At 39.2% G+C, this 25830-nt stretch overlaps 1 protein-coding gene across 1 annotated transcript in view; it reads left to right on the top strand.

The window, feature by feature from the left end:
- The window catches only part of LOC126284494 (protein odr-4 homolog), a 53991-nt gene extending 30603 nt beyond the window's left edge, over positions 1-23388 (top strand). Inside the window, exons 5-9 of the mRNA XM_049983458.1 lie at positions 2092-2268; positions 6645-6764; positions 9992-10082; positions 15516-15698; positions 23118-23388. Of these exons, the coding sequence (XP_049839415.1) occupies positions 2092-2268; positions 6645-6764; positions 9992-10082; positions 15516-15698; positions 23118-23323 (777 nt within the window). The 3' untranslated portion in view covers positions 23324-23388. The remainder of the gene's footprint in view (positions 1-2091; positions 2269-6644; positions 6765-9991; positions 10083-15515; positions 15699-23117) is intronic.
- The last annotated feature ends 2442 nt before the right edge of the window (positions 23389-25830 follow it).

Raw genomic sequence — 25830 nt, 5'->3', positions numbered from 1 at the left:
CGGTCCCAGGTCGACGGGCACGTGCACCTTCCGCCGACCACTGGCGACAACATCGATGTACTGTGGCGACCTCACGCCCCACGTGTTGAGCAATTCGGCGTTCACCCGACCTCCCGCATGCACACTATACGCCCTCGCTCAAAGTCCGTCAACTGCACATACGGTTCACGTCCACGCTGTCGCGGCATGCTACCAGTGTTAAAGACTGTGATTTAGCTCCGTATGCCACGGCAAACTGGCTGACACTGACGGCGGCGGTGCACAAATGCTGCGCAGCTAGCGCCATTCGACGGCCAACACTGCGGTTCCTGGTGTGCCCGCTGTGCCGTGCGTGTGATCATTGCTTGTACAGCCCTCTCGCAGTGTCCGGAGCAAGTAGGATGGGTCTGACACACCGGTGTCAATGTGTTCTTTTTTCCATTTCCAGGAGTGTAGATGAACTTTGCTGCACTCATATGAGGTGTCCTTTCTGCCTGCCTTCTGTTTTTTTCTTCTTTTCTCAGCATACCACACACATTCGTCCCCTTTTCCCATCTGCAATGGTTACATGGTGATGGAAGTATTTTTCTGACAGTTGAGCCACTTTTCCTAATCCTTCAGCAAAGCTCTCCATTGACTGCCGAGCAGCAGGTAACATGATGCTTGTACCAGAAGGGTCAGATTCCTTAGACTGTTACAGCTTCTTTTGTGTAATAAATATTTTGGAATTTTTCTGTGTATTGAAGAGAGGTGTAACTTTAAACAGTGCATCAAATCCTTGTTAACCTTTCATTTTTGATGGTGTTATTCAACTGAAACTTGGATAATATGTTTATAAATCTGTCCTTTGACAAAAAGCTGGGGCAAAAATTACAACTGACAAGGTGATTCTTCAGGCTATATGCAGCAAAATAGCAAGGATATTTTTCTTACACGTCTGCTGCTGTTTTAGTTTTCCATTGTTTGAACCTAGAAATAGGCATGATCTTATTTCACCTTCAAAGGTTTTGCATTGTATAATGATTCTTTTGTTCATTCATGTCTGTTATTAGTGCACTGTCGGAGAAATAAAAAGAACAAATTTGAAGGTTCGCTTAATTCATAAACTGCTCCATTCTGTTTCAATCAACAAAGGTCTGTGTATACAGTTATGCCTAAAATTTGTCAGTTTAATGCCTTTTTCTTACTTTGAATAGGCATAAGTGTAAAAGCTGAAGCATGCTTGGGTTCCTTTTGTAATGTTCCTATAGAAGAATCAGTGATAACACACAATCTGTGAAAGTAATACATTAAACATGTGCAGAAGTTAAGTTTTTTTAAAAAAAGTAGCCTATCACTTTTTTCAGATAAATTGTAAAATGAATTTTCATCAGATACTTCATTTTCATTATCTATAGACTCCTCAAGGACTTCATAAATAATTTAATCTGAACACTTCTCATCTTCACCCTATATTCTGAACAAAAAATTAACACAAGAGCAAATAAAATGCACTTAACAGAGAGAACTTCCATGTCTGCTAATGCCTATGAAGCAAGTGACAATATCACGTTTCAAAAATGAATATTTACAATGACGCTGCTACTGTCATCCAGCAGTCACAGCAGGAAATAATCGTAACTGTTGTGGCATAATATTACATCTGCTGCACATTCCTATTTCCCACAGTCACCTTTAGATTGCAGCAGCAACATGCCAAATGTTAAGCACCTCCTTTCCACCGAATGAGAAGGAATTATTTACTCCATTACTGTCTTACTCCTGCATTGGGTCAATGGGGATTGATGTCTCATGCATTTATTTCTCCTCTGGCATCAATGTTGCTTTCAGTACCACTGTTTTACCACTACCTTATACTATCACAAATCAATCATATTTCTGGCTGATGTCAGATGTCACTAAATCTAGGAGGGATTGATGACCTCACTGTTTATTCTCATATTACCACTCAACAACCAACATATAATTTCTTGAATTGAAATTATTTTGTTAATTCTGATGTTGTATTGGGTAACACAGAGAAACTGTGTTATTGAAGTAGAAATGACAATCAAATTATTCCATCCTGGATTTTCCATTGTCCGATCAAGTTATTGTTTAATATTTTTGCAGGAAATTTTACAAACAGTGGAAGAATCTGTTCAGGCATCAGCCTGCATCATAGAAGGTCAGGCACCAGATCTGTCTGATGGTATTGAAGCTGTGGACTGGACTGGCACAGGCCACAAGGCAAAAGGAAAGAAAGAACCATTGACACTGTCTGCAGTTTTGTATCAACCATGCAAATTGGTAAGTTTCCAGATGTCAGATTGGTAAATTTCCAGATTTTTGTTATGAATGAGGTAGTACTAAGAACTGATCTCTTTCCTGTGGGTTAATGATGGTGGAAGATAAGTCTCTCTTTACTTTCTCTAGCTCACTCTCGTTTGTGTGTGTGTGTGGGGGGAGGGGGGGGGGGGAGGAGAGGAGGAGGAGGAAGAGAGAACAATTTAGAGAACTTATCCAGCATTTCTGTAGTATTGGGGGCACCCAAAAGTGATGAGAACTTTTTACTGTTGGTGTAGTGGTGATAATGATGTACGAGGGTCACTCGAAAAAAAAATGCACACTACTTTTTTAAAAACACAGTTTTCATTCCGCATGTGTGAAAGTTTTACAGTGTGTAGATACACCTTCCTGCTTGTTTTCAAACTTAGTTCAACCTGTTCCCGTGAGTGGCGCCGTCACAGCATGCCTTCAAGATGGCTGCTACACTTGACATTCATCAGAACCAATGTGCTGTCATAGAATTCTTGTGCTGTGAAAACGAGACAGTGGACAACATCCACAAGAGGTTGAAAAAGGTGTATGGAGATGCTGCTGTCGATCGCAGTACAGTTAGTCAGTGGGCAAGCACGTTACATGATGAAAGCAAGCACGGCAATATTGAGGATTGTCCTCGCAGCGGCAGGCCTCGTACTGCACACACACACACACTCCAAAGAATGTGCAGAGAGTGGACGAATTGGTGACTGCTAACAGACGCATCACAGTGAACGAATTGTCATGCTACGTTAGGATAGGAGAAGGAAGTGTTTGCAGAATACTGAAAGTATTGGCATTAAAAAAGGTATGTGCCAGGTGGGTTCCCAGGATGTTGACAGTGGCCCACAAAGAAACAAGAAAAATGGTATGCAGCGAACTTTAGGAACAGTACAAGAATGGTGGAGATGAATTTCTTGGAAGGATTGTGACCGGTGATGAAACATGGCTCCATCATTTTTTACCAAAGACAAAGAGGCAATCAGTGGAGTGGCATCGTGCAAATTCACCCAAAGGGGGGGGGGGGGGGATAATCAAAACCACACCTTCTGCTGGAAAAGTTATGCCTATGGTGTTTTTCGATTCCAAAGGACTCTTCCTTGTGGACATCATGCCAAGTGGAACCACCATAAATTCTGATGCATATGTGATGACACTGAAGAAACTTCAAACTTGACTGAGTCATGTTTGACCACATCAGCAAACGCAGGATGTTTTGCTGTTGCACGACAATGCACGGCCACATGTCAGTCAAAAAACCGTGGACGCGATCACAGAACTCGGATGCACAACACTGAAACACCCGCCTTACAGTCCTGACCTGGCTCCAAGTGACTATCATCTCTTTGGGAAACTGAAAGACTCTCTTCGTGGAACAAGGTTTGAAGATGACGACTCCCTCGTGCACGCTGCCAAACAGTGGCTCCAGCAGATAGGTCCGGAATTTTACTGTGCGGGTACACAGGCGCTGGTTCCAAGATGGTGTAAGGCAGTTGAGAGGGATGGAAATTTTATGGGGAATTGAAAATATTGTTCCTAAAGGAAGTATCTACACACTATAAAACATTCAAACATGTAGAATAAAAGATGGATTTAAAAAAATGTTCATTTCTTTTGGAGTGTCCCTCGTATTCTCTAGCTGGCTGATCTGTTGTGAAAAAACTACAAACTGTCTTCCATTGAAAAGCATAAGTTACGTCAGAGTTCCTGTTTTAATAATTGCTCTTTCATGTTTCAGGCAATTTTATTTTGCCTGTAGGTAATAAATACGCTTACCCTAAAGCCTCTCTTCATTCTAGGAATTGGGAAAAAAATTCAAAAGGGATAGGATCAAATGAGTTATGTGCAATATAATTATTGTCATTCTACGAGGGTCAGTCAAAAAGTAATGCCTCCTATTTTTTTTCTACGTTTGTCAGGACATTTAAATGCAATTACATAGGTTGAAAACCACAACATTGAGGATCATTTTGTCATTTTTCAATGTAATCTCCGCCCGTCTCTACAGTTTTGGTCCATCTTTGAACAAGGGCATGTATCCCAGCACGGTAAAAATCACAGCTGTGCTTCCTATGCTATTGACGCACGGATGTTTTCTTCAAAATGAATCCCACGATGAGCTTCTTTTAGTGGCCCGAACAGATGGAAGTCTGATGGTGCCAGGTCAGGGCTGTATGGGGGATGAGGCAAAACTTCCCATCAAATTTTGACAATCTCGTCAGAGGTGTGACGACTGGTGTGTGGTCTTGCATTGTCATGCAAAAGAAGAACATCTGCCATTGATTTTGTTGGGCGAACTCGCTGAAGACGTGCTTTAAGTTTTTTGAGGGTTGTGACGTATTGAACAGAATTTATTGTGCATCCCTGCTCCAAAAAATCAACCAGAATCACACCCTCTGTATCCCAGAAAACTGTTGCCATACCTTTCCCTGCCGATCGCACAGTTTTGAATTTTTTCTTCCTCGGCGAGCTTGTGTGACGCCACTCCATTGACTGCCTCTTTGATTCGGGTTCAAAAAAATGCACCCATGTTTCGTCCCCGGTCACAATTTTTTTCAGAAACTCATCTCTCTCCAAACGGAAGCGCTGCAAGTGTTGGGAGGCTATTGTTTTCCTTGCCTCTTTATTCTGATCGGTTAACATTCTTGGAACCCACCGTGCACAAACTTTTGAGTACCCCAATTGTTTAATAATCGTGATCACACTGCCTTTACTAAGAGAAATAATGCGACACACTTCATCTGCAGTCACTCGACGGTCACCACGAATGATGTCATCAACTTGCTGAATGTTGTGTGGAGTCACTGCACTCACCGGCCTGCCGCTCCGCTTTTCGTCAGTCAACGGTGTTTGCCCTTCAGCTTCCTTACAACGACGAACACATCGTCTAACAGTGCTGACATCCACTGTCACAACACCATACACCTTCTTCAGTCTTTCATGAATGCGTATGGGCGTTTCACCTTCTGCATTCAAGAATTCAATCACACAACGCTGTCTCAAACGAACATCGATGTCGGCCATCTTACAAACTTCTGCTGTGCTGCCACCTGTTGACACAGAAAGTTACTACTGCAGTGGATTGCAGAAGAAGGTTTGAGGAATGGCGCCAAATTCAAATTTTTCACTTAACTTAATTTTTTTAAGTAGAAAAAAAATGGGAGGCATTACTTTTTGACCGACCCTCGTACGTTTGACAAAAAACTACCTGAGCTCATTGCTGTGTGACCAGGAGTATTTTTGTGGTAGAAGAGCCAATCTTTTGATCACTGTAATGCAGGAGATTTTCTTCTACAGTGGACAGTGCAGTCATTTTAGCTGTTGGGTCTGATATTACAGTTGACTTGCCTTGGGGAAGAAATTCATGGTGGATTATCCACTTTTGTAAGTTAGATTTTCTCGCTGTCTTTTTGTGTCTTATAAAAACTTGTGTAAAAACAAATAATTTTTTTATGGAAGTTTAGTGAACAGTTCATTAAGATTCAGATCAGTGATTAGTGTTGTTACAGGGATAGTCCCCACAACTTGGTCCCTTGCTAAGTGTGAAAAGATTTCTATTTACTTTTTGGTACCGCTTCATAGTTTAAACATACTTCCTGCCTTCCACTACTCATGTGCAGAAAGGCTGATGTAATTAAATGCCGAAATATGGTGGCTACCTTCAGATTTGTCAAATGCTGTTCTTTGAAGGGAGGGATAATACTGGTAAATATATGAATGAGCACCATACTAAAGGTTTACTAACAGGGAGGAAATTCCAATGTACAAGAAGTGCAAACCAGTGTTCTCCTTGAGAGAAAAAAAATAGGAAAGCAGTTTTATATGTTATTAAGCTTAATAATTCTTCTTCTTTTGAATTTAATCACATAAGTATCCTTTCATGTTTACATAGTCCTATATCTTTCATTTGCATGGATGTTGATGGGTGCAATGTGAAACTTCCACATCTATAGAAACTTTAGCGGCACAAAGAAAGAGACTGGAAGTATCCATGTGGCTGGTTTATATCTTGATATTATATCACATTAAATTTAAATCACACATCTAATCCCGTCAGATCCTGGAGCGGAAGAAAATTCTACCGGTAGCTTTGTGCCATTGAGGGCACAAAGATGCCTTTGGTATAACATATAGAATATCTGTAGTCCCCATGTAAAGACACAGTTGATGAGTGTCCACTTTATGGGACACCTGAGTTTAGCAGACTCCTTGATGTTTTGTGAGAACAGTAGGCTATGAGACAGTACGTGCTTTTGACCCAGACTGAAGAAAGACTAGCCTTGAATTGAGTACAGTGACAGGCTTATACTGTACAAAGTTTGGTAATTTTACTACTCCTGAATTCCTTTATTCTATCATTACAGGGAACTGGTGAAGAAGAAGAAATGCAACTTTTGCCATGTGGAGCCAGTATGGAAGTTTACGGTACCTTGGCAAGTCGTGTTTTTGTTAATGAGAAGGCTACAGTTGGCGATGCAGTACAGGTTGGTAGGACAGTTTTCATACCTTTTAACTTTGTTGTGGTGCATTGAATTCCTATCAAAAGATGCTGTTAATAAATCTTCACCAGTGTCAAAAGTGAAATTGTATTGTGGTCATATTTCAGTATAACCTGGTGTTCACATTCCTGGAATTAACATTTTTCTCATTGTTGATGACACTTTTTATTGGTCCCTTCAGAGTGTTAATTTGCAGACACTTTTGCATAATCATAATTATAAATTTCCCACAATGACACCTAATGAAACAATATTAAAGTAGAGAAACAAAAACTAAAACAGAAACATGTAATTGAAATGTAATTTAAGCTTGCAAGGCATTGTCCTTCATGTAGTGTTTCCAGACATCCCACAGAAAACTTTTTGAGTTCTGGTGTCCATAGTTCTAAATCGGTAGAAGTTGGAACAGTTGGTGACGCTAGAATTTTGTCTCTGAACGCTGCCAACCTTAGAATACCTATACTGTGTTTAGTGGGACTGGGCTGCAACTTCAGAATTAGTCCAATCAGTACAAAACTTGTCAACAATAAACAAGAGCTGTGGTAGCACCTCTTTCATATAATATTCTGCCTACCTCCCAACTGTCCCAGATGTGACACATAATGTTAAAAAAAGTGCATACTATGTGGAGATTTTGTTAATATATTAAGTTTGATCTTCAGGGAGACATTATCAAGTGCTCTACAGTATATGCTTCTCCCTCCCCCCACTACCAGTTCCCAGAGTTTGTAATGATTTTTGAAGTGTTAGGAATGAATATCAGCCCCCCCCCCCCAAAAAAAAAAGAAAGAAAGGAAGAAAAAATTATAGAACGTAATTCTATTACTGGGTCCACACTATTACGCCAAATCGCCAAATGTTATCCTTTATTTCATATAGCAAAGGCTACACAATATAAATACAACTTACAGAATGTAATTCTGTCATTGTATCCACCATATTTTATGCAAACCATCACCCATTACCAACTGCTATCATGTATTTTATATTTTTTTCAAAATATCCTTTTTAACATATGATGTAGCAACTTTTATATTTTGAAGTTAAATACACTTATTGTCTACAGGTTGACTTTATGTATATATATATTTGTAACATATTTCCAGATTTTGTGCTTACACTAAATATTTGCTGTTGATAGAAAAAATGCAATAGAAGAAATTGAAGAAACTATAATTCTGCCTTTATTAATAAAAAAAAGTATAAACTATTGGTGTGCTCATGAAATGTAAAATGTATTATATGCTTGGAAAATTTGCCACTATTTACATTTTCCCACAATTTATACCATTTTCTCAAAGCCCCATGAAAAGTTTAAAAGAAGAATTTTACTATATTAGATTATAATGCAGTGATGTACTACATATAATGCGATGAGTGGTGAATTCGCTGGTGCTGCTTGGTCTTGTAGCAATCAAAGCACAAAATGTGGTTTTGCCATTATTTCTGACAACCAAAAATTTTGAATACATGCTGTGTCACTACATTCCTTATTTCTAGCATTACATCATGTTGTGATCAATAACATTTGTGACAGATATTGAATTTTAAATAAGTGACTGAAAACATCTGCAGCCTCCTGAAAATGAAATTCTGTTCAATGTAGGTCATGAGAGTTCAGAAATCTTCTAATAAAGGTGATAACACTTTATTTACTTACTACTTTTTAAAATTACTTACATCATTATTATCATTATCAAGCATTTATAAAATATCTTCACAGGCTCAGAAACAGTAATTTGACTCCGTAAATCATTCAGCATTTTAAATCATTGTGTTTTATTTTGTGACAAGTTATGTTTTTTCAGTGTATTTTCATTTTATAAATGCAATAAATTTCAGTTGAGTGTATTAGTAATGAGCTAACGACTCATAAGCCATTATATGCTAGATGTTACATAAACCAAATAACAACTAGGCATAGTGAGAGGAAAGAGAAATCTGTCACTGTTTTCCATCACTTGGATTTGAAGATATAATGGAATCATTATTATCACAGCAGCAGTTTTTAGTAGTCACATTGCTTAATTAAAACTGCTATGTATATTAGACATTAAATTTCTCATATTTAAGGCTTCATATTATATGGACACCAGGCAATATTTACAGTGAATTGACTTCATTTTTGTCAGAGTTCGTTTCTACTTTAAACTGGTGCAATGAATTTGAGCACGTTTAAACATATATCAGGTAATATTCAGGCTGTATGTGTATATTTAAGGAGTATCCAAATGAAAAGATAAAAAACGTAACAACTAAACCATTTGAAATGTGCATATGCAGCTTTAGGATAACATAGACATCTAGAGACACGAATGTAGCATCGTCGCCTCCCACTAAAAATCCGGGCTGTGAACCTCATCATGCAAGGTGATGCTTACGATCTTTTTTGATGTCAGAGGTCCGCTACTCATCGAATTCCTTGAAAAACGATTAACAGTGGTGTGGACAGAGAGTTACTCCATAGTCTATACTAGTCCATCAAGAGCAGACAGCATGGGCTGATCACAGTGTAATGGCAAAGTTGAAGTGGAAGTGACTTGAGCATCAGCTCTACAGCCTGGACATGCCAATCTGCAAATTCCATGTGTTTGGTTCATTAAAAAAAAAAACACCACATCTCAAAGGGAAGTGCTTCAACTTGGATAAAAACTGGCTCTTTCTGGAAACAGGAAATCCCTCAGTTAATGAAACACTGGGACATTCATTGATTTCTTTTGAACATACTTCAGTTATACCCACAATGTTGCTTCATACCTTTGGTTTTGAACAGCCCTCATGATGTTGAGATGCATGTGCGGCGTGTCGTCGTAAAACGCTTTTTGCCGCAGTAATAGAATTGTAAAAAGTGAGTTGTGTATTGGTCTGTGTTCAGACGAAATATGTAGTTTATAATGGAACTGGCTGAAAGCATTTTTTTAATGTATGGTTGAGTTGATTATTATGTACTTTATTTTGGCAACTAACCTAGTTGTCTTTGTTAGAAGTTGATTAGTAATCTGAATTACGCTGTCTATACCACAACTATCTACCACCCTGGAAAAACTTTGTAAATTGCTTGAAAGTGCTTTTTGTAATATTTGTGTATTTATAATGAAGATAACTCTTTGTTATCCAGCATAGCTCCACGTCACATAGAATTTGAAATTTTTAAAATATGGTACATATCTAAATGAATGAACAAATGTTGATTTCGATTTTAATACTTCTAGGCACTTAAAGAAGACATAATACGGTCACTGGCTGCTAGACTTGAACTGCATTGGGACAGCCTAATAGAAGAGGAGCAAGGGTCTCCTGAAGGTATAACATGTTCTTTAGATATCTCCAGCAATGACTTGTATGAATAGATGCAAAATAGAGGAGCGAGTAAAAAATGATTGTATTAAAGGATTGAAATAACACAACCCGGGTAAATGGGGGAGAGAATTGGGAAGAACAAGGACTTAATAAACAGTGGAAGACTAATCCAGTCTTTTTATAGCATTTCACTGTTGATTGGAATGTACTCCTTACAAATGTAGTGAGGAAAGTTTTGCCAGAATGTAAATAATTAAAAAGTAAAGGATACCACTCACCAAACAGCGTAAGTGTTGAGAAATCAACGCATTCACGAAAAGAATCAAAACTTGGCTATTCACAGCAATCTTTTGATTAGATAGAGTGGTGCTCATGCCTGTCCTGCCCCCCCCCCCCCCCCTCAAATCCCCCCCCCCCCCCCCCCCCCCCACACACACACACACACATCTAGGTATGTGCTGACTGGAAACGATGTTGGAACTGCCAATTCAGAAAGTTGACTGGGATGGGGGTTATCAGATGGGCTGGATAGAAGGGGGGGTGGTGGGGGAATACAGAGGGGAGGTTGGGGATGAGGGGCTAGCAGTTTCGGAGGCAGCAGGTGTGCAGGATAGGAACGTGGGAGGGAGAGTTGGCAGGTGCACATGCTAGGCATACAATGTACAGCAGGTGAGATGATGATTTACATCTACACGTATACTCCACAAGCCACTGTTTGATGTGTGGCAGGGGATACTTTGTGTCACTTCCTCCTTTCTTTGTTCCATTCACAAATGGCTAGTGGGAAGAATAGTTGCTGGCAACTCTCCATGTAGGCTCAGATCTTATTTTATCTCCATGCTCTTTTCACAAGGTACACATTGGATGAAGCAGTATGCTGGTTGACTTGTCAAGTAATGTACACTTTCATAACTTTTAACAGTAGACCACACCGTGATACAGAACACCTCTTGCAGTATTTACCCCTGGAATTGGCTGAGCACCTCCATGGTACTTTCTGCATACTAAATGAACCTATAATGAAAGTTTGTGTTGTTTAGATCCTCGATCAATCCTATGTGGTAAGAATCCCAGACTGAAGAGCAGTATTCCAAGTATTGGTCAATTGATTGTTTTTTAAGAGACATGATTTGTTGAAAGACAACATTTCCTGAGGATTCTTCCAATGCATATCAATTTGGCGTCTGCCTTATGCACAACTAATTTTATATGGTTGTTGCACTTCGTCACTCCATACACATGCTCCAGAATATTTTAAGGAAGTAACTGTTTGCATTGATGGTTCTACAATTGTGTAATAATTCAGTAAAGTTTCTCTTTGTCTGCATATTCATAATATGTTACATTTATTTACTTGTACATTGATGATTGCCATAGCTTTTAATTCTACCTGTTTAAATGAATCATGAAAGAAGGTTGTATACGTGGAAGAACCCTGGAGATACTAAAAGGTATCAGATAGATTATATAATGGTAAGACAGAGATTTAGGAACCAGGTTTTAAATTGTAAGACATTTCCAGGGGCAGATGTGGACTCTGACCACAATCTATTGGTTATGACCTGTAGATTAAAACTGAAGAAACTGCAAAAATGTGGGAAATTAAGGAGATGGGACCTGGATAAACTGAAAGAACCAGAGGTTGTACAGAGGTTCAGAGAGAGCATAAGGGAACAATTGACAGGAATAGGGGAAAGAAATACAGTAGAAGAAGAATGGGTAGCTCTGAGGGATGTAGTAGTGAAGGCAGCAGAGGATAAAGTAGGTACAAAGACGAGGGCTGCTAGAAATCCTTCGGTAACAGAAGAAATATTGAATTTAATTGATGAAAGGAGAAAATATAAAAATGCAGTAAATGAAGCAGGCAAAAAGGAATACAAACGTCTCAAAAATGAGATCGACAGGAAGTGCAAAATGGCTAAACAGGGATGGCTAGAGGACAAATGTAAGGATGTAGAAGCTTATCTCACTAGGGGTAAGATAGATACTGCCTACAGGAAAATTAAAGAGACCTTTGGAGAGAAGACAACCACGTGTATGAATATCAAGAGCTCAGATGGCAGCCCAGTTCTAAGCAAAGAAGGGAAGGCAGAAAGGTGGAAGGAGTATATAGAAGGTTTATACAAGGGTGATGAACTTGAGGACAATATTATGGAAATGGAAGAGGATGTAGATGAAGACGAAATGGGAGATACGATACTGCGTGAAGAGTTTGACAGAGCACTGAAAGACCTGAGTCGAAACAAGGCCCCCGGAGTAGACAACATTCCATTAGAACTACTGACGGCCTTGGGACAACCAGTCCTGACAAAACTCTACCAGCTGGTGAGCAAGATGTATGATACAGGCGAAATACCCTCAGACTTCAAGAAGAATATAATAATTCCAATCCCAAAGAAAGCAGGTGCTGACAGATGTGAAAATTACCGAACTATCAGTTTAATAAGCCACGGCTGCAAAATACTAACGCGAATTCTTTACAGACGAATGGAAAAACTGGTAGATGCAGACCTCGGGGAGGATCAGTTTGGATTCCGTCGAAATGTTGGAACACGTGAGGCAATACTGACCTTACGACTTATCTTAGAAGAAAGATTAAGAAAAGGCAAACCTACGTTTCTAGAATTTGTAGACTTAGAGAAAGCTTTTGACAATGTTGACTGGAATACCCTTTTTCAAATTCTAAAGGTGGCAGGGGTAAAATACAGGGAGCGAAAGGCTATTTATAATTTGTACAGAAACCAGATGGCAGTCATAAGAGTCGAGGGGCATGAAAGGGAAGCAGTGGTTGGGAAAGGAGTGAGACAGGGTTGTTGCCTCTCCCCGATGTTATTCAATCTGTATATTGAGCAAGCAGTAAAGGAAACAAAAGAAAAATTTGGAGTAGGTATTAAAATTCATGGAGACGAAGTAAAAACTTTGAGGTTCGCCGATGACATTGTAATTCTGTCAGAGACAGCAAAGGACTTGGAAGAGCAGTTGAACGGAATGGACAGTGTCTTGAGAGGATATAAGATGAACATTAACAAAAGTAAAACGAGGATAATGGAATGTAGTCAAATTAAATCGGGTGATGCTGAGGGAATTAGATTAGGAAATGAGACACTTAAAGTAGTAAAGGAGTTTTGCTATTTAGGAAGTAAAATAACTGATGATGGTCGAAGTAGAGAGGATATAAAATGTAGACTGGCAATGGCAAGGAAAGCGTTTCTGAAGAAGAGAAATTTGTTAACATCGAATATAGATTTATGTATCAGGAAGTCGTTCCTGAAAGTATTTGTTTGGAGTGTAGCCATGTATGGAAGTGAAACATGGACGATAACTAGTTTGGACAAGAAGAGAATAGAAGCTTTCGAAATGTGGTGCTACAGAAAAATACTGAAGATAAGGTGGATAGATCACGTAACTAATGAGGAGGTATTGAATAGGATTGGGGAGAAGAGAAGTTTGTGGCACAACTTGACTAGAAGAAGGGATCGGTTGGTAGGACATGTTTTGAGGCATCAAGGGATCCCAAATTTAGCATTGGAGGGCAGCGTGGAGGGTAAAAATCGTAGAGGGAGACCGAGAGATGAGTACACTAAGCAGATTCAGAAGGATGTAGGTTGCAGTAGGTACTGGGAGATGAAGCAGCTTGCACAGGATAGAGTAGCATGGAGAGCTGCATCAAACCAGTCTCAGGACTGAAGACAACAACAACAACAACTGTTTAAATTAATCTGATGATGTCTTAAGAATGCAGAATATGTTGTTAGTAGATAAACAGTACAACAAGTACTCTCTTTTATCTGGAAAAATAAGAGAGAAAGTTAGATAAATATCATAAATTTCCTCAAGTTTTGTATAGTCCAAGAAGCACAGATAGTTAATAATAAAAATGACATTTTGGAAGTACTGCCAGACTACGCTTATGAAGAAAGCAGAGGGTAAATCTAGACACAAAGTAATATGAAAGGCAATTGCAAAATTATTTGCAGAATGTCTGAAGAATCCAGAAAAAAATTAAGAGATAGACAAGGCAAAAAAAAAAGGCCATAGGCCTATTATCTTCCTCTCTTGCGTACTGAAAAAGTAATGCTTACCAAGGCAAAGCAGTGAACTTTCTTTAGAAGTGGGTATAACACAGTGTAACATTTGCAACTACTAAACAAAATTATAAACTGGAGCAATTTGTGTGAACTCTATTTGTAATACATTCATAGATTCTTTCGAAAGTGTTTGACTAAATTTCAGTGAAATGTGTAATAACTGTTCTTAAGAAACAAGGCAGTGACTTAATGTAACATGTTTCCAACAACCTATAATTTGTTAACATTTTACTTTTTGCTTCTAGTGTAAATAAACATATACAAAGCGCTGCTTACTAGAGCTAGTCTGAGGTTAGGCCTAAAAATGAATTGCAATAACAGTAAAAAACACATTAGCAATGAAGTTATAAATGTATTAACAAGACTCCATAATTAGGGCCACTGCAAGCAACAGTAAAAATAGCATAGTGCTTTTGGTATACTAACAGCTTCTGATGGGTCATTAAATGAAAGTTCACAATAACTTGTGTGTTATTGTGGGTTACTGCAGTGATATCAGAAATGTTCATGTGAAAGCCATTCAAAAGCTGAGGATTGTTCAGCAGCAGTGGAGAGATGGATCTTGGCAATTTCTAAGAAACATGAAAAGAAACAGGGAACAGACTGGAGTTGAAGACATAATTATAATGAAAATTATGTCAACCTTGGCATGTAGTAGCCTGGTTGGGTGATAGACGGACAAAGGAAGTTTTTCTGTTGGATTTGGAAAGATAGGCAAAGGCTCAGACAATGATGTAATAGGAGGTGGGCAGATGAAATTAGAAAATATGCAGGAGCATGCAGCCAAAGATAACAAACAATCCCTTAAAATCCTAGCGGAGGACTTAATTTTGTAATAGATGTCAAATGCCTGACAATGATTAAAGCCATTGTGTAGCTAGTTGAGGCAAAGTAATTTAGCTTTGAAACCAAAGTCATTTATATAGAACAAGTTTCAAATATTTTTGTGATACCTGTTATCTTGGTGTACTCGATCTGTATGTTTCCTACCAGAATTTGACAAAATAATTTAACTGGAAAGATAAAAAATCTACTCACCAAGCTGTGCCAGAACGCACACATAAGACGGTTGTAACAGCCAAGCTTCTGGAGCCAGTTGCTCCTCCTTCAGGCTGAAGGGTTAAAGGGGAAGGAAGAGCGGTACGGAAAAGGATTGGAGAGGCAGACGCATAGGAAAACGGTAGACTTCGAGAAAGTTACCCAGAACTGCTGGTCGGTGGAGACTTACTGCGTTGGGTGAGAAGGAAAGACTTCTTGTTGCTTGTAAAACATGTCTTCTTGTAGATCTCATAGCATCAGTGAGCATGTTATAGTTCTATCTACAGGCTTACTTTCCGATTGTTTACAGAAAGAGTCACCTTACATGAGCCTCCACGAAGAGTATTAGTGCCATTACCTCATTGTCGAGTGGCACTTTCTGACTATTTATTCCCTGGTGAAGGTCCTAGTGAGGCTCTTGTATCACTTCAGGAGCTGCTAGATCTTGATATGAATGAGGATGATGTTCAGAAGGATTTGGAACTTCAAGCAGGTAATTTATTCCCTTACTTAATGCTTTTATCTCCAAATGTACATGTATAAAAATGCAGTTAAAAACTGTTAAGTGTGCATCATGTGGGGCAAAAATAAGTGGCAATCTTTCTGAATGAGCTGATTACTTCCTCTACTGATATGGTCCTACCTATTGAATAATGTAGAAACTGCTAACAATAGTCTCTCAACACACACCTACCTTGTGTGGTACCTCAATGGTACTGCCATCAAACTCTTCCTACCAATGCATTATTTATTTCAAATTTACAATCTCATTCTTGATGACATGTTACTAACTAACATTAATGAGACAGTTATATATGATGACATAGTATTTGCTAAAAATGAATCTGTTGCACTGGAGTTGTCCTGTGATGGCACTGTCCTGTGCCACCCTGTTGAGGACCACACAGAATCTTAAGCCCCTGATCTGATGAAGATTCATTGATAAAATCCTTCTGATGTGGTCATAGGATGAAAACTCCCTATACTGATTTTTGGTCCTCAGTGAGCCACCTTACTAGATGCCTACCTTCACTTCACTGAATGTTCCTTAAAAATCAGTTCACGTAAAATTTACTTCAACAGTACTACCATTTCAAAACCACAGCCCATTATACACGAAAAGAAGTCTATCCCATACAGTCTTTATTACTCGAGAACACCTCTTTTGCAGTGACTCATGAAGGTCGGTGAGACTGCAGTAGTCAAAAACCGTAGTAGACATGAAACGGGGCCTCCAAGACTGAAATTTTCCAATGCACCCAGCACATTTGCACTGTCTTTCTTGACCTCTCCACACTCTCATGTAGCTATCACCCACTGTATTCAAGATCCCTTAATCATAGCTGCAGTGTATCAACTGTTTAGTATGTATATTCTGAAGTGAGTTTTGTCCAAAAGTTCAACTTTTTATGTGCATGTCTAATTCTCAATGCCTTTTCCTATGTGATGAGTAATAATCTATCATTATACATAATTGTATTCTATCCAAGGTTTTCCATTGATTTATATAGTTCAAATGTTTGAAAAAGGTAATTGTGGTTCTACTAGAGTATCAAGCTTTTTGTGAAAAATTCTTGTGTGTTTGGAATCCTATGTCACTTTAGATATATTGTTAATTACATTATTTGGAGATCTGATCAGACAAATTTCATTTCTTTGTTGACTGTTTGTGAACATCTTCTTGGTCAACTGCTGTTCCTTTTCTATAACTGAATACATAAAGGTCGTAATTTTTTGTAACAACATAATATCTGAAAGATTCCCCCTGAATACTGGCAATTGCCATTCTGAACAGCGTTAAAGTTACTAATTCCTTGCCAGCTTTTTGATGTTTGTGCAAACCTCTATCACAGAAGATTGGAGGAACTGTATAGAAGTTTTGGCTTAGTCATAAAGTTCACTGTTTTTAAGCACCTTTTTAGGAAACAGAAAGCGTGTATACATTCCTACCCATACCTGATAGTTATAGGTAGACTGAACAATAATCCCTTGGAAATTAAAATGATCCTTCTTAGGACCTTCTACACAATTAAATTTGACACAGAATGTCTTATAAAAAGTAAGAAAATACTGAAATAGTAAATGGTGCCAACTGAAGAATATCCTAATTAAAACAACCAATTACCTGATATCTCTCATAAGAAGGAAGCACTCATGTTGGACTCCAGTTCAGAGTAGATAGCATTGGAGAGATAGGCTTCCATAAAACTGACAAAAAAAATTGGGTAAAGTTCTTGGTGTAGTCATAATAATCTGAGAAATCAAACAACAGACAACTATTAGAAGTTATACAGAATCTCATAAAGTGCCCTTGGCCGAAGGTTCCTCATACTGAAGAGAATTGGCTGCCTTAAATACCATAATTCCAAGATCTTTAGGGACTGTCAGAGCTTCACTCTGCAACATGGGTCCAGGTAAAGATAAGTTTTTTTGCCCGCGCACTTACTAACCATTCCCACACTATTTCTTTTATTTCTTCATTTCCGGTCTTCTCCACCTTTCTGACCATTCCCTTTTATCCATTCATCCTGAATCTTGTAGTCTTATAAATTTGTGTTTTACCGCATTTACAATGCAACATAATTTTGCGCACAGTGTGTTTCTTTCTCACTCGGCTCGATTACATTACTCTTTTTGTTAAGTATTAACAACACATACCGTTTGTTTGACATGTTACTGCATCTCTCAAAGTGCTACGAGTCAACTGTAACTGGCAGGAAGTAATGACCTTGCTGGGTAAAACCAGTTTAATGGAACAATACCCACCTCTTTCACTGTGCATGATGGAGCAGTGCATTGGTAGATGCACAACGGTGTTCCTATGTGTGCCGTCATGTGTCAGTAATGAGGGAAACGAGAAAGCTGATAAACAGCGCTGACGAACGAACCATTTCATTTGATGTGCTGTACCAACCCTGAGCGTAAAATATTCATTGTTGCACAGAGAGGTGCGGTTTTAGGTCCACACCAGCAGCACAGCACCGCACTGGACTTCTTTTCTTGATTTTGTGCTGCAAAGCAGTGTATTAACAGTAACATCCTTGTAGAGTCATGAATGAACTGTAATATAGTAGGACTGTATATGCTCTTTTCCATATTATACAGTCAATTATTAAGTATGTTTTAAGATTTGCTTTCTGTTTGTGTGTTAGGCATGTTCCACTTTACACAATCTGCATATAAAAGTGCACTGAATACGACAGGACTTAAATACCTGTATGGTTTGGGCAGATTTCTGAATTATACACATGCTGAATAGAGCAAGTTTTACTGTATTACGAATAATGAGAAACCATAAGATGGTACACACATTTGTCACTTTAAAAAGACTTCTTCGAAACTGTATATTCTGTTTTTAAGGTGTTTTGCTAAATATAAAATGTTTACTTGAACACAAAAGTATGGGAATTCTTGAAAATATCTTTGACACAGTAAAGGAAGATGGGGAGCACTTGTTATTTCGGACTTCTATTTGAAGATAGACTCTCCAGCTGTGACAGAAAAATTTGAAATGATTGCTAGGTGGTAAACTCACCATCAATATTCACTCCCTGCCAACAGAAAAGTCCATTCTCGAAACAAATATAAAGGAATGTTTTGAGAGACTTTGAGACAAATCCTTGTAAAGGGTTTTCAGGATGAAAAATGAAGAAACAAGATTTAAAATATTAATTTTTGAAAAATATGTTAATTCTGTAGAATCTCTCTTTCTTAAGAGTTCGATATATATTTGCGTAATTGTAAGGCATGTTATTTGGTCTTAGTGTGCCAAAGTGCAGCGCCACAGCTTTTCACAAAGCATCACTGTATTTTGCACTGTGGAATTCAAACACGTATATTTTGTAATGGAATCCATCAAACCTGCATTCATGACAGAGGAGATTAAAATGTCCTGTAGTGCCTCTCCTACTCCCAGTCAGCCAGTGTGACATCCAACCACCCGTTAAAAAAAGACACAACTAATACGGGGTGGGGTTATTTGCAATCAGAGAATAAGAACTCTTCAGAAATTTGCACTCTTTATTGCCTGTTGTTAGCTAATTAGTTTCTCTCATATATAGAAACCATAAAGACAGTACACATTTCTTCAGTTCTTAGCCCGCAGCCTCCTCCTCCCCCCCCCCCCCCTCTTCTGTAATCTTACTACAGAATCTTACTACAGCTTTACAAGGCAAGCTTTTCTCTCTGTGAAGGAATCTATTAGCTCATCAAAGTTTGTCAGACATTTTGCTCGATGAAAAAAACAAATGTCTTTGTCTAATACTGGAAAATAAAGATAGAACCCAAGACTGGTGTGGTTTCTAGATATGACTACATCTATATTGTCACTGTCTGGTGAATCAAATGAAATAAGCATTTCAGTAGTTGTAACACATGCCAAATAAACGAGATTGTTTAGGCACAAATGGTCATTTTTATAAATAACACCACAGAATATAATTCACAAAGTACAAATATGAAATTCGCATTAGGTCTCTAATAAGCAAAATGTTTTATGTTAGGAAATAGTTTCACATTTCATTCATACACTCCAGTTACTTGAGCTTGAGACTGAAAAATAGTGTTGTATGAAATTTTTAGAAAACTTTGGAATAATCATATTCTTCTATATAATTTGTGTTATGTCCCCATTTCTTCTCCTTCCTCGTTCTAACAAACAATTATGACATCACTAACTCTGTGACTACAGTTGCCTTTGTCTAAACTTACTATCTGGTTAACTTCAGGGAATAAGTTAACACTGCCAGAATCACCAGTTTAGTGATCCAGCATTTACTCTGTCCATACAACGTGTTTCCTGTGCTGTTCAGAGAATAAAGCTGAAGTGGCCTGCTAACTGTGGACTGTACACCTGACCCTTAGTAGTGTAGCAACCTGGCAAATAAAATGGTCAAAATTTAATTTTCACGGATAGACGTAAAAGATTGGTACATAATCTTTCTTACCTGTTATTAGTAATTTATTTCCACTCTGGTAGTCTGATTCTATGGATTTTGCTAATAATTATAACAATGCTTATCATTTGCACACCCAATAAACCACATAAACAGCAATTGGCATTCGCCCGTAGGGATTCATTCGGCACAGCTCATAGCCCCCATTCCATTTTGTCTGAGAAAGGTTTTTATTTCTAGATGCATCGGTGGATTCACCTGACAAGACACATCATGTACGCTATGCACGTATTCAAAAATCAACTTAACATTTGTTCAAAAACCAACAGCAATGCATTTCAAAATTGTATAAATAATGGATAGATCAACTTGCATTATATACTTCCACATGGGAAAATACATTAAAAACAAAGATTCCAAGACTTACCAAGCGGGAAAGCGCCGGTAGATAGGCACAATGAATAAAACACAAACACACAGAATTTGAGCTTTCACAACTGCTTCGTCAGGAAAGAGGGAAGGAAAAGGAAAGATGAAAGGATGTGGGTTTTAAGGGAGAGGGTAAGGAGTCATTCCAATCCCGGGAGCGGAAAGACTTACCTTAGGGGGAAAAAGGATAGGTATATGCTCGCGCCCACACACACACACACACACACACACACACACACACACACACACACACACACACACACATCCATCCATACATACACAGACACAAGCAAACATATTTAAAGGCAAAGAGTATGGGCAGAGATATAAGTCAAGGCGGAAGTGTGGAGGCAAAGATGATGTTGAATGACAGGTGAGGTATGAGTGGCAGCAACTTGAAGCTAGCGGAGATTGAGGCCTGGTGGATAACGAGAAGAGAGGATATATTGAAGGGCGAGTTCCCATGGGATTTGGAGTAGGACCAGGTGAATCTGATGGAACCAAAGGAGTTGAGTCACCTGGTCCTACTCCAAATACCATGCCACTTTCCTTGACGTTGACCTCCATCTGTCCAATGGCCAGCTTCACACATCCGTCCACATCAAACCCACCAACAAGCAACAGTACCTCCATTATGACAGCTGCCACCCATTCCATATCAAACGGTCCCTTCCCTACAGCCTAGGCCTTCGTGGCAAACGAATCTGCTCCAGTCCTGAATCCCTGGACCATTACACCAACAACCTGAAAACAGCTTTCGCATCCCGCAACTACCCTCTCAACCTGGTACAGAAGCAGATAACCAGAGCCACTTCCTCATCCCCTCAAACCCAGAACCTCACACAGAAGTACCCCAAAAGTGCCCCACTTGTGACAGGATACTTCCCGGGACTGAATCAGACTCTGAATGTGGCTCTCCAGCAGGGATATGACTTCCTAAAATCCTGCCCCGAAATGAGATCCATCCTTCATGAAATCCTCCCTACTACACCAAGAGTGTCTTTCCGCCGTCCACCTAACCTTCGTAACCTCTTGGTTCATCCCTATGAAATCCCCAAAGCACCTTCCCTAACCTCTGGCTCCTACCCTTGCAACCGCTCCCGGTGTAAAACCTGTCCTATGCACCCTCCCACCACCACCTACTCCAGTCCCGTAACCCGGAAGGTGTACACGATCAAAGGCAGAGCCACGTGTGAGAGCACCCACGTGATTTACCAACTGACCTGCCTACACTGTGATGCTTTCTATGTGGGAATGACCAGCAACAAACTGTCCATTCGCATGAATGGACACAGGCAGACAGTGTTTGTTGGTAATGAGGATCACCCTGTGGCTAAACATGCCTTGGTGCACAGCCAGCACAGTGTTACACCGTCAGAGTTATCTGGATACTTCCCACCAACACCAACCTATCCGAACTCCGGAGATGGGAACTCGCCCTTCAATATATCCTCTCTTCTCGTTATCCACCAGGCCTCAATCTCCGCTAGCTTCAAGTTGCTGCCACTCATACCTCACCTGTCATTCAACATCATCTTTGCCGCCACACTTCCGCCTTGACTTATATCTCTGCCCATACTCTTTGCCTTTAAATATGTCTGCTTGTGTCTGTGTATGTATGGATGGATGTGTGTGTGTGTGTGTGTGTGTGTGTGTGTGTGTGTGTGTGTGTGTGTGTGTGTGTGCGCGCGCGCGAGCATATACCTATCCTTTTTCCCCCTAAGGTAAGTATTTCCGCTCCCGGGATTGGAATGACTCCTTACCCTCTCCCTTAAAACCCACATCCTGTCATCTTTCCTTTTCCTTCCCTCGTTCCTGACGAAGCAGCCGCCGGTTGCGAAAGCTCAAATTCTGCGTGTGTGTTTGTGTTTTATTCATTGTGCCTATCTACCGGCGCTTTCCCGCTTGGTAAGTCTTGGAATCTTTGTTTTTCATATATATATCTCTCTGCTGAACATGGCAGTCACCTCCAATACAAGAGAAAACTGTAGACAGCCCACTGGTTGCAATGGATTTTATAGTCAAATTGACCATGGTTTCGACTCCTAAACTAAGGGAGTCTTCATCAGAATTTATATTACATACGTAAAAAGTTGAGCGTAACAGCTTTCGTCATACAATTTTAACACCAAAATTGTATGACGAGACCTGTTATGTTCAACTTTTTACGCATGTAATATAAATTCTGATGAAGACTCTCTTAGTTTAGGAGTCGAAACCGTGGTCAATTCAACTATAAAATCCATTGCAACCAGTGGTCTATATTTACTATATAAAAAAAATATTTTCATGGTTGCTGCACACAGCCATGTTTAAAGTTGGAAAACTGTTTTCTGATTCAGGATTGCGATTTTGTTTGTGATATGGAACTGCCTATTAGTGTGGGCTGGTATATAGTAAATGCTCTCAGCTGAGCTAGTGCAGTTTGCACCTTCCTATCCCTTAAGTCACTGATCATGTGCATGAGAAATTTATATTAATACCATGGCCTATAGTATCTCTCAAGTACAATGTTCTATAAATTATTTTTAATTATATATAGGTCAACAGTTGAATCAAGTAACTACAAACCTTATATGTGTGTTTAGATCCAGAGGATTTCTGTCCCCCAGAAGTGGAGCGAGAATCTTCAGATGTGGCCTCATCAGCACCTTTATCCAAAAATCGAGGAAAGGTTTCATCTTCACAACACCAACAGCAGACAAACGTTCTTCTTGCTGGACTAATTGTAGCAGCAGTTGTTTTAATTCTATCTGTGACTGCACAGCTGACTGGATGGTTTGACAGAACATAAGAAAAGTCTGAAGATATATTTGTAGAAACTGACTAATAAAGTTTGTTATACCTTTCCAGTATTCATTGTGGCTATTTCTTATTTAAGTGTAGCTCCTCAAATTCCTTCTCCTTTCCACAGTCCAGGCAAGATGTGGAACACCAATCTCAGATAAATATTTCTGTGCCATCCATAAATTTTCCAGGGAATAACTCAAAACTCCTATTGTCGTTTTGAAATTTCTCCTGTGTGTTCATGACTATTCAGGGAATAAACTGAAAAATTGGGTGAGTTTCTTACTAGACAGAATAAACAATCCAGCAGTATGCTAAGAACAGCATTGGCAACAAAAGGAAAGTTTTTAAAGGGCCAAGTGCATTGGTTTTTATGAGGGGGGGATTGTCACAGCAGAGACATCAGAACCTGTCAGGAAGCTTTGAGGTTTTAATGTGTCTGCTAAGGAGTAACCAAAAGGCACTGCAGTCACAAAGGCTGTGTAAATGGGATAGATTCTGAACTCCACTTAATCACAATGTGAACATTGATGAAGCAGATCTAAAACCAATGGGAATTTGCAGATTGTAATTTTTAACAAAAGCGCAAAACCAATAGTTACTGAGCCATTCAACATTGTACCTTCACATGTGCTAAAACGTTAATATTACTTGTATAGTGTATCTTACTACTATGATCTTAAATACTGATTTCGACACTGGCCATATCACAGAACTCTTCTATTGTAACATGGATTTTTGATAATCCAGTCAGAGTTTTACTGAATTTTTTTAACATCAAAAAAATTTGAGGGCACTAACTTTACTGTTATCCTGTACCTTGGAATATCAGTGTTTGCATTTCTTATGTTGTTTATGAACCATTCCCTGATACCCATTCTTTAATGTCGTTCGTGACAGAGAAGACTCAGACATGAGCCTGGTAAAAAGAAGGTTGCTGTGCTCTATAGGACAAGCTGTGCACATGATCTAGACAGTTTTTCCTTTACTTTTTAACTGTTACTAATATGAAAAGAATGTCCTCTAAGCAGATATACAACAAAGTGAAAAAATGGGCCATTCAGAGACACTGTTTCCACATGAGGTACATCACTGATATCTTTTTACGGTCTTAGTTGACTCATAGTTAATTATTCATGTGAAATATATAGTATGTTACTCTTTCTTCTTATATGCATATTGAGTCAGATATTTCATACAGCTTCAACTGCTACTCGTAGCATACACTGATAAACCAAAACATTATGGCGCCTGCCCACTGCGATGTTTGATGCCACCTGGTTGCATTGAGGCACGTGATGTGGTAAAAAAAGGTACATAAGTGGAGCAGATGAGGGATCACCCTAGCAAAGATATGGGTTGCAGATCAGAAAATCCAAATGATGAAGCACGTTGAATGTTCATGTACTACTTTTGTGAACATCTATGGAAAAAGGTAGGAAAGTGAAAACTACCAATGGTACTAAATGGTTGGATGTCCGCAACTCTTCACAGGATGTGGGGTTCAGAGGGTTGTTTTCTCTATAAGGCAGGATATAATGTGATGTGTGGCATCTCAGCTGAAAGAGCATCATGCCGGTACACGCATAAGTGTTTCGGAGCACACCATTCATTGTAAATTGTTGAACATGGAGCTCTGTAGCAGACCACCCCTAAGCATTCACATGTTGATCCATCATCATCTATGATTCCATTGTGCATGGAACCATTGAGATTCGACCATCGATCAATGGAAATGTCGGCTCTTCGGGCGAATTACATTTTTGCTACACTATGTTGCTGGTCATCTCCACAAACGCCATCATCCAGGTGAATGGTGGCTTGAAACATGCAGCGTGCCATGGATGAAGGCTAGTGGGAGCAGTATTATGCTATTGGAGGTATTCTCCTGCACTTTGCTTGGGACCTGCGGTAGTAATCGAAAACTCGCTCATAGCTGCAAACCAACTGTACTGCGAAGTCACTTGCAATGTGAATAGAAAATTAAATCAGTTTCATTGGCTGTGGCCAAAGGACATACAGTGTGCATTTTTGTATTGTGTGGCCCTAGTAGTACAATGTCTAATGACTACTAGTGATGATGATATAATACAGTATTATTATTTTACTACCGGTATAGAAGAAGAGTGAGGAAGTTGTGAGTTCATCTTTACACTGAGAATATAAATTGTAGGTTACCAGTTTCCTAATTGCTTTGGAGCATTGCACGGGAAACATATCCGCATTGAAAAATTACCTGGGACAGGCTCAACCAACTAAACAATCACTCCTAATATTGTTGACATGAAGAGAGGCTGATGGCTTATTTATCATCACTGAAACTGGTTATGCACGTAGAAATAGTGATGGAGGAATATTTCGTGCTTCAGCAACCAAACAGTGGATTACAAATTGAAGATTAAACTTGCATTCCCTTTCAGATAACTAGATAATGAAAATGAATATGATTTCCCTTATAACTTTGTAGGAGATGAAGTGTTTCCATTATCACTCTACTTGATGCGACCGTACCCA

Source organism: Schistocerca gregaria, chromosome 8 (genome assembly GCF_023897955.1).
Source record: "Schistocerca gregaria isolate iqSchGreg1 chromosome 8, iqSchGreg1.2, whole genome shotgun sequence".
Classification (NCBI taxonomy): Eukaryota; Metazoa; Arthropoda; class Insecta; order Orthoptera; family Acrididae; genus Schistocerca; species Schistocerca gregaria.
This window is presented reverse-complemented; position numbering and strand designations above follow the sequence as displayed.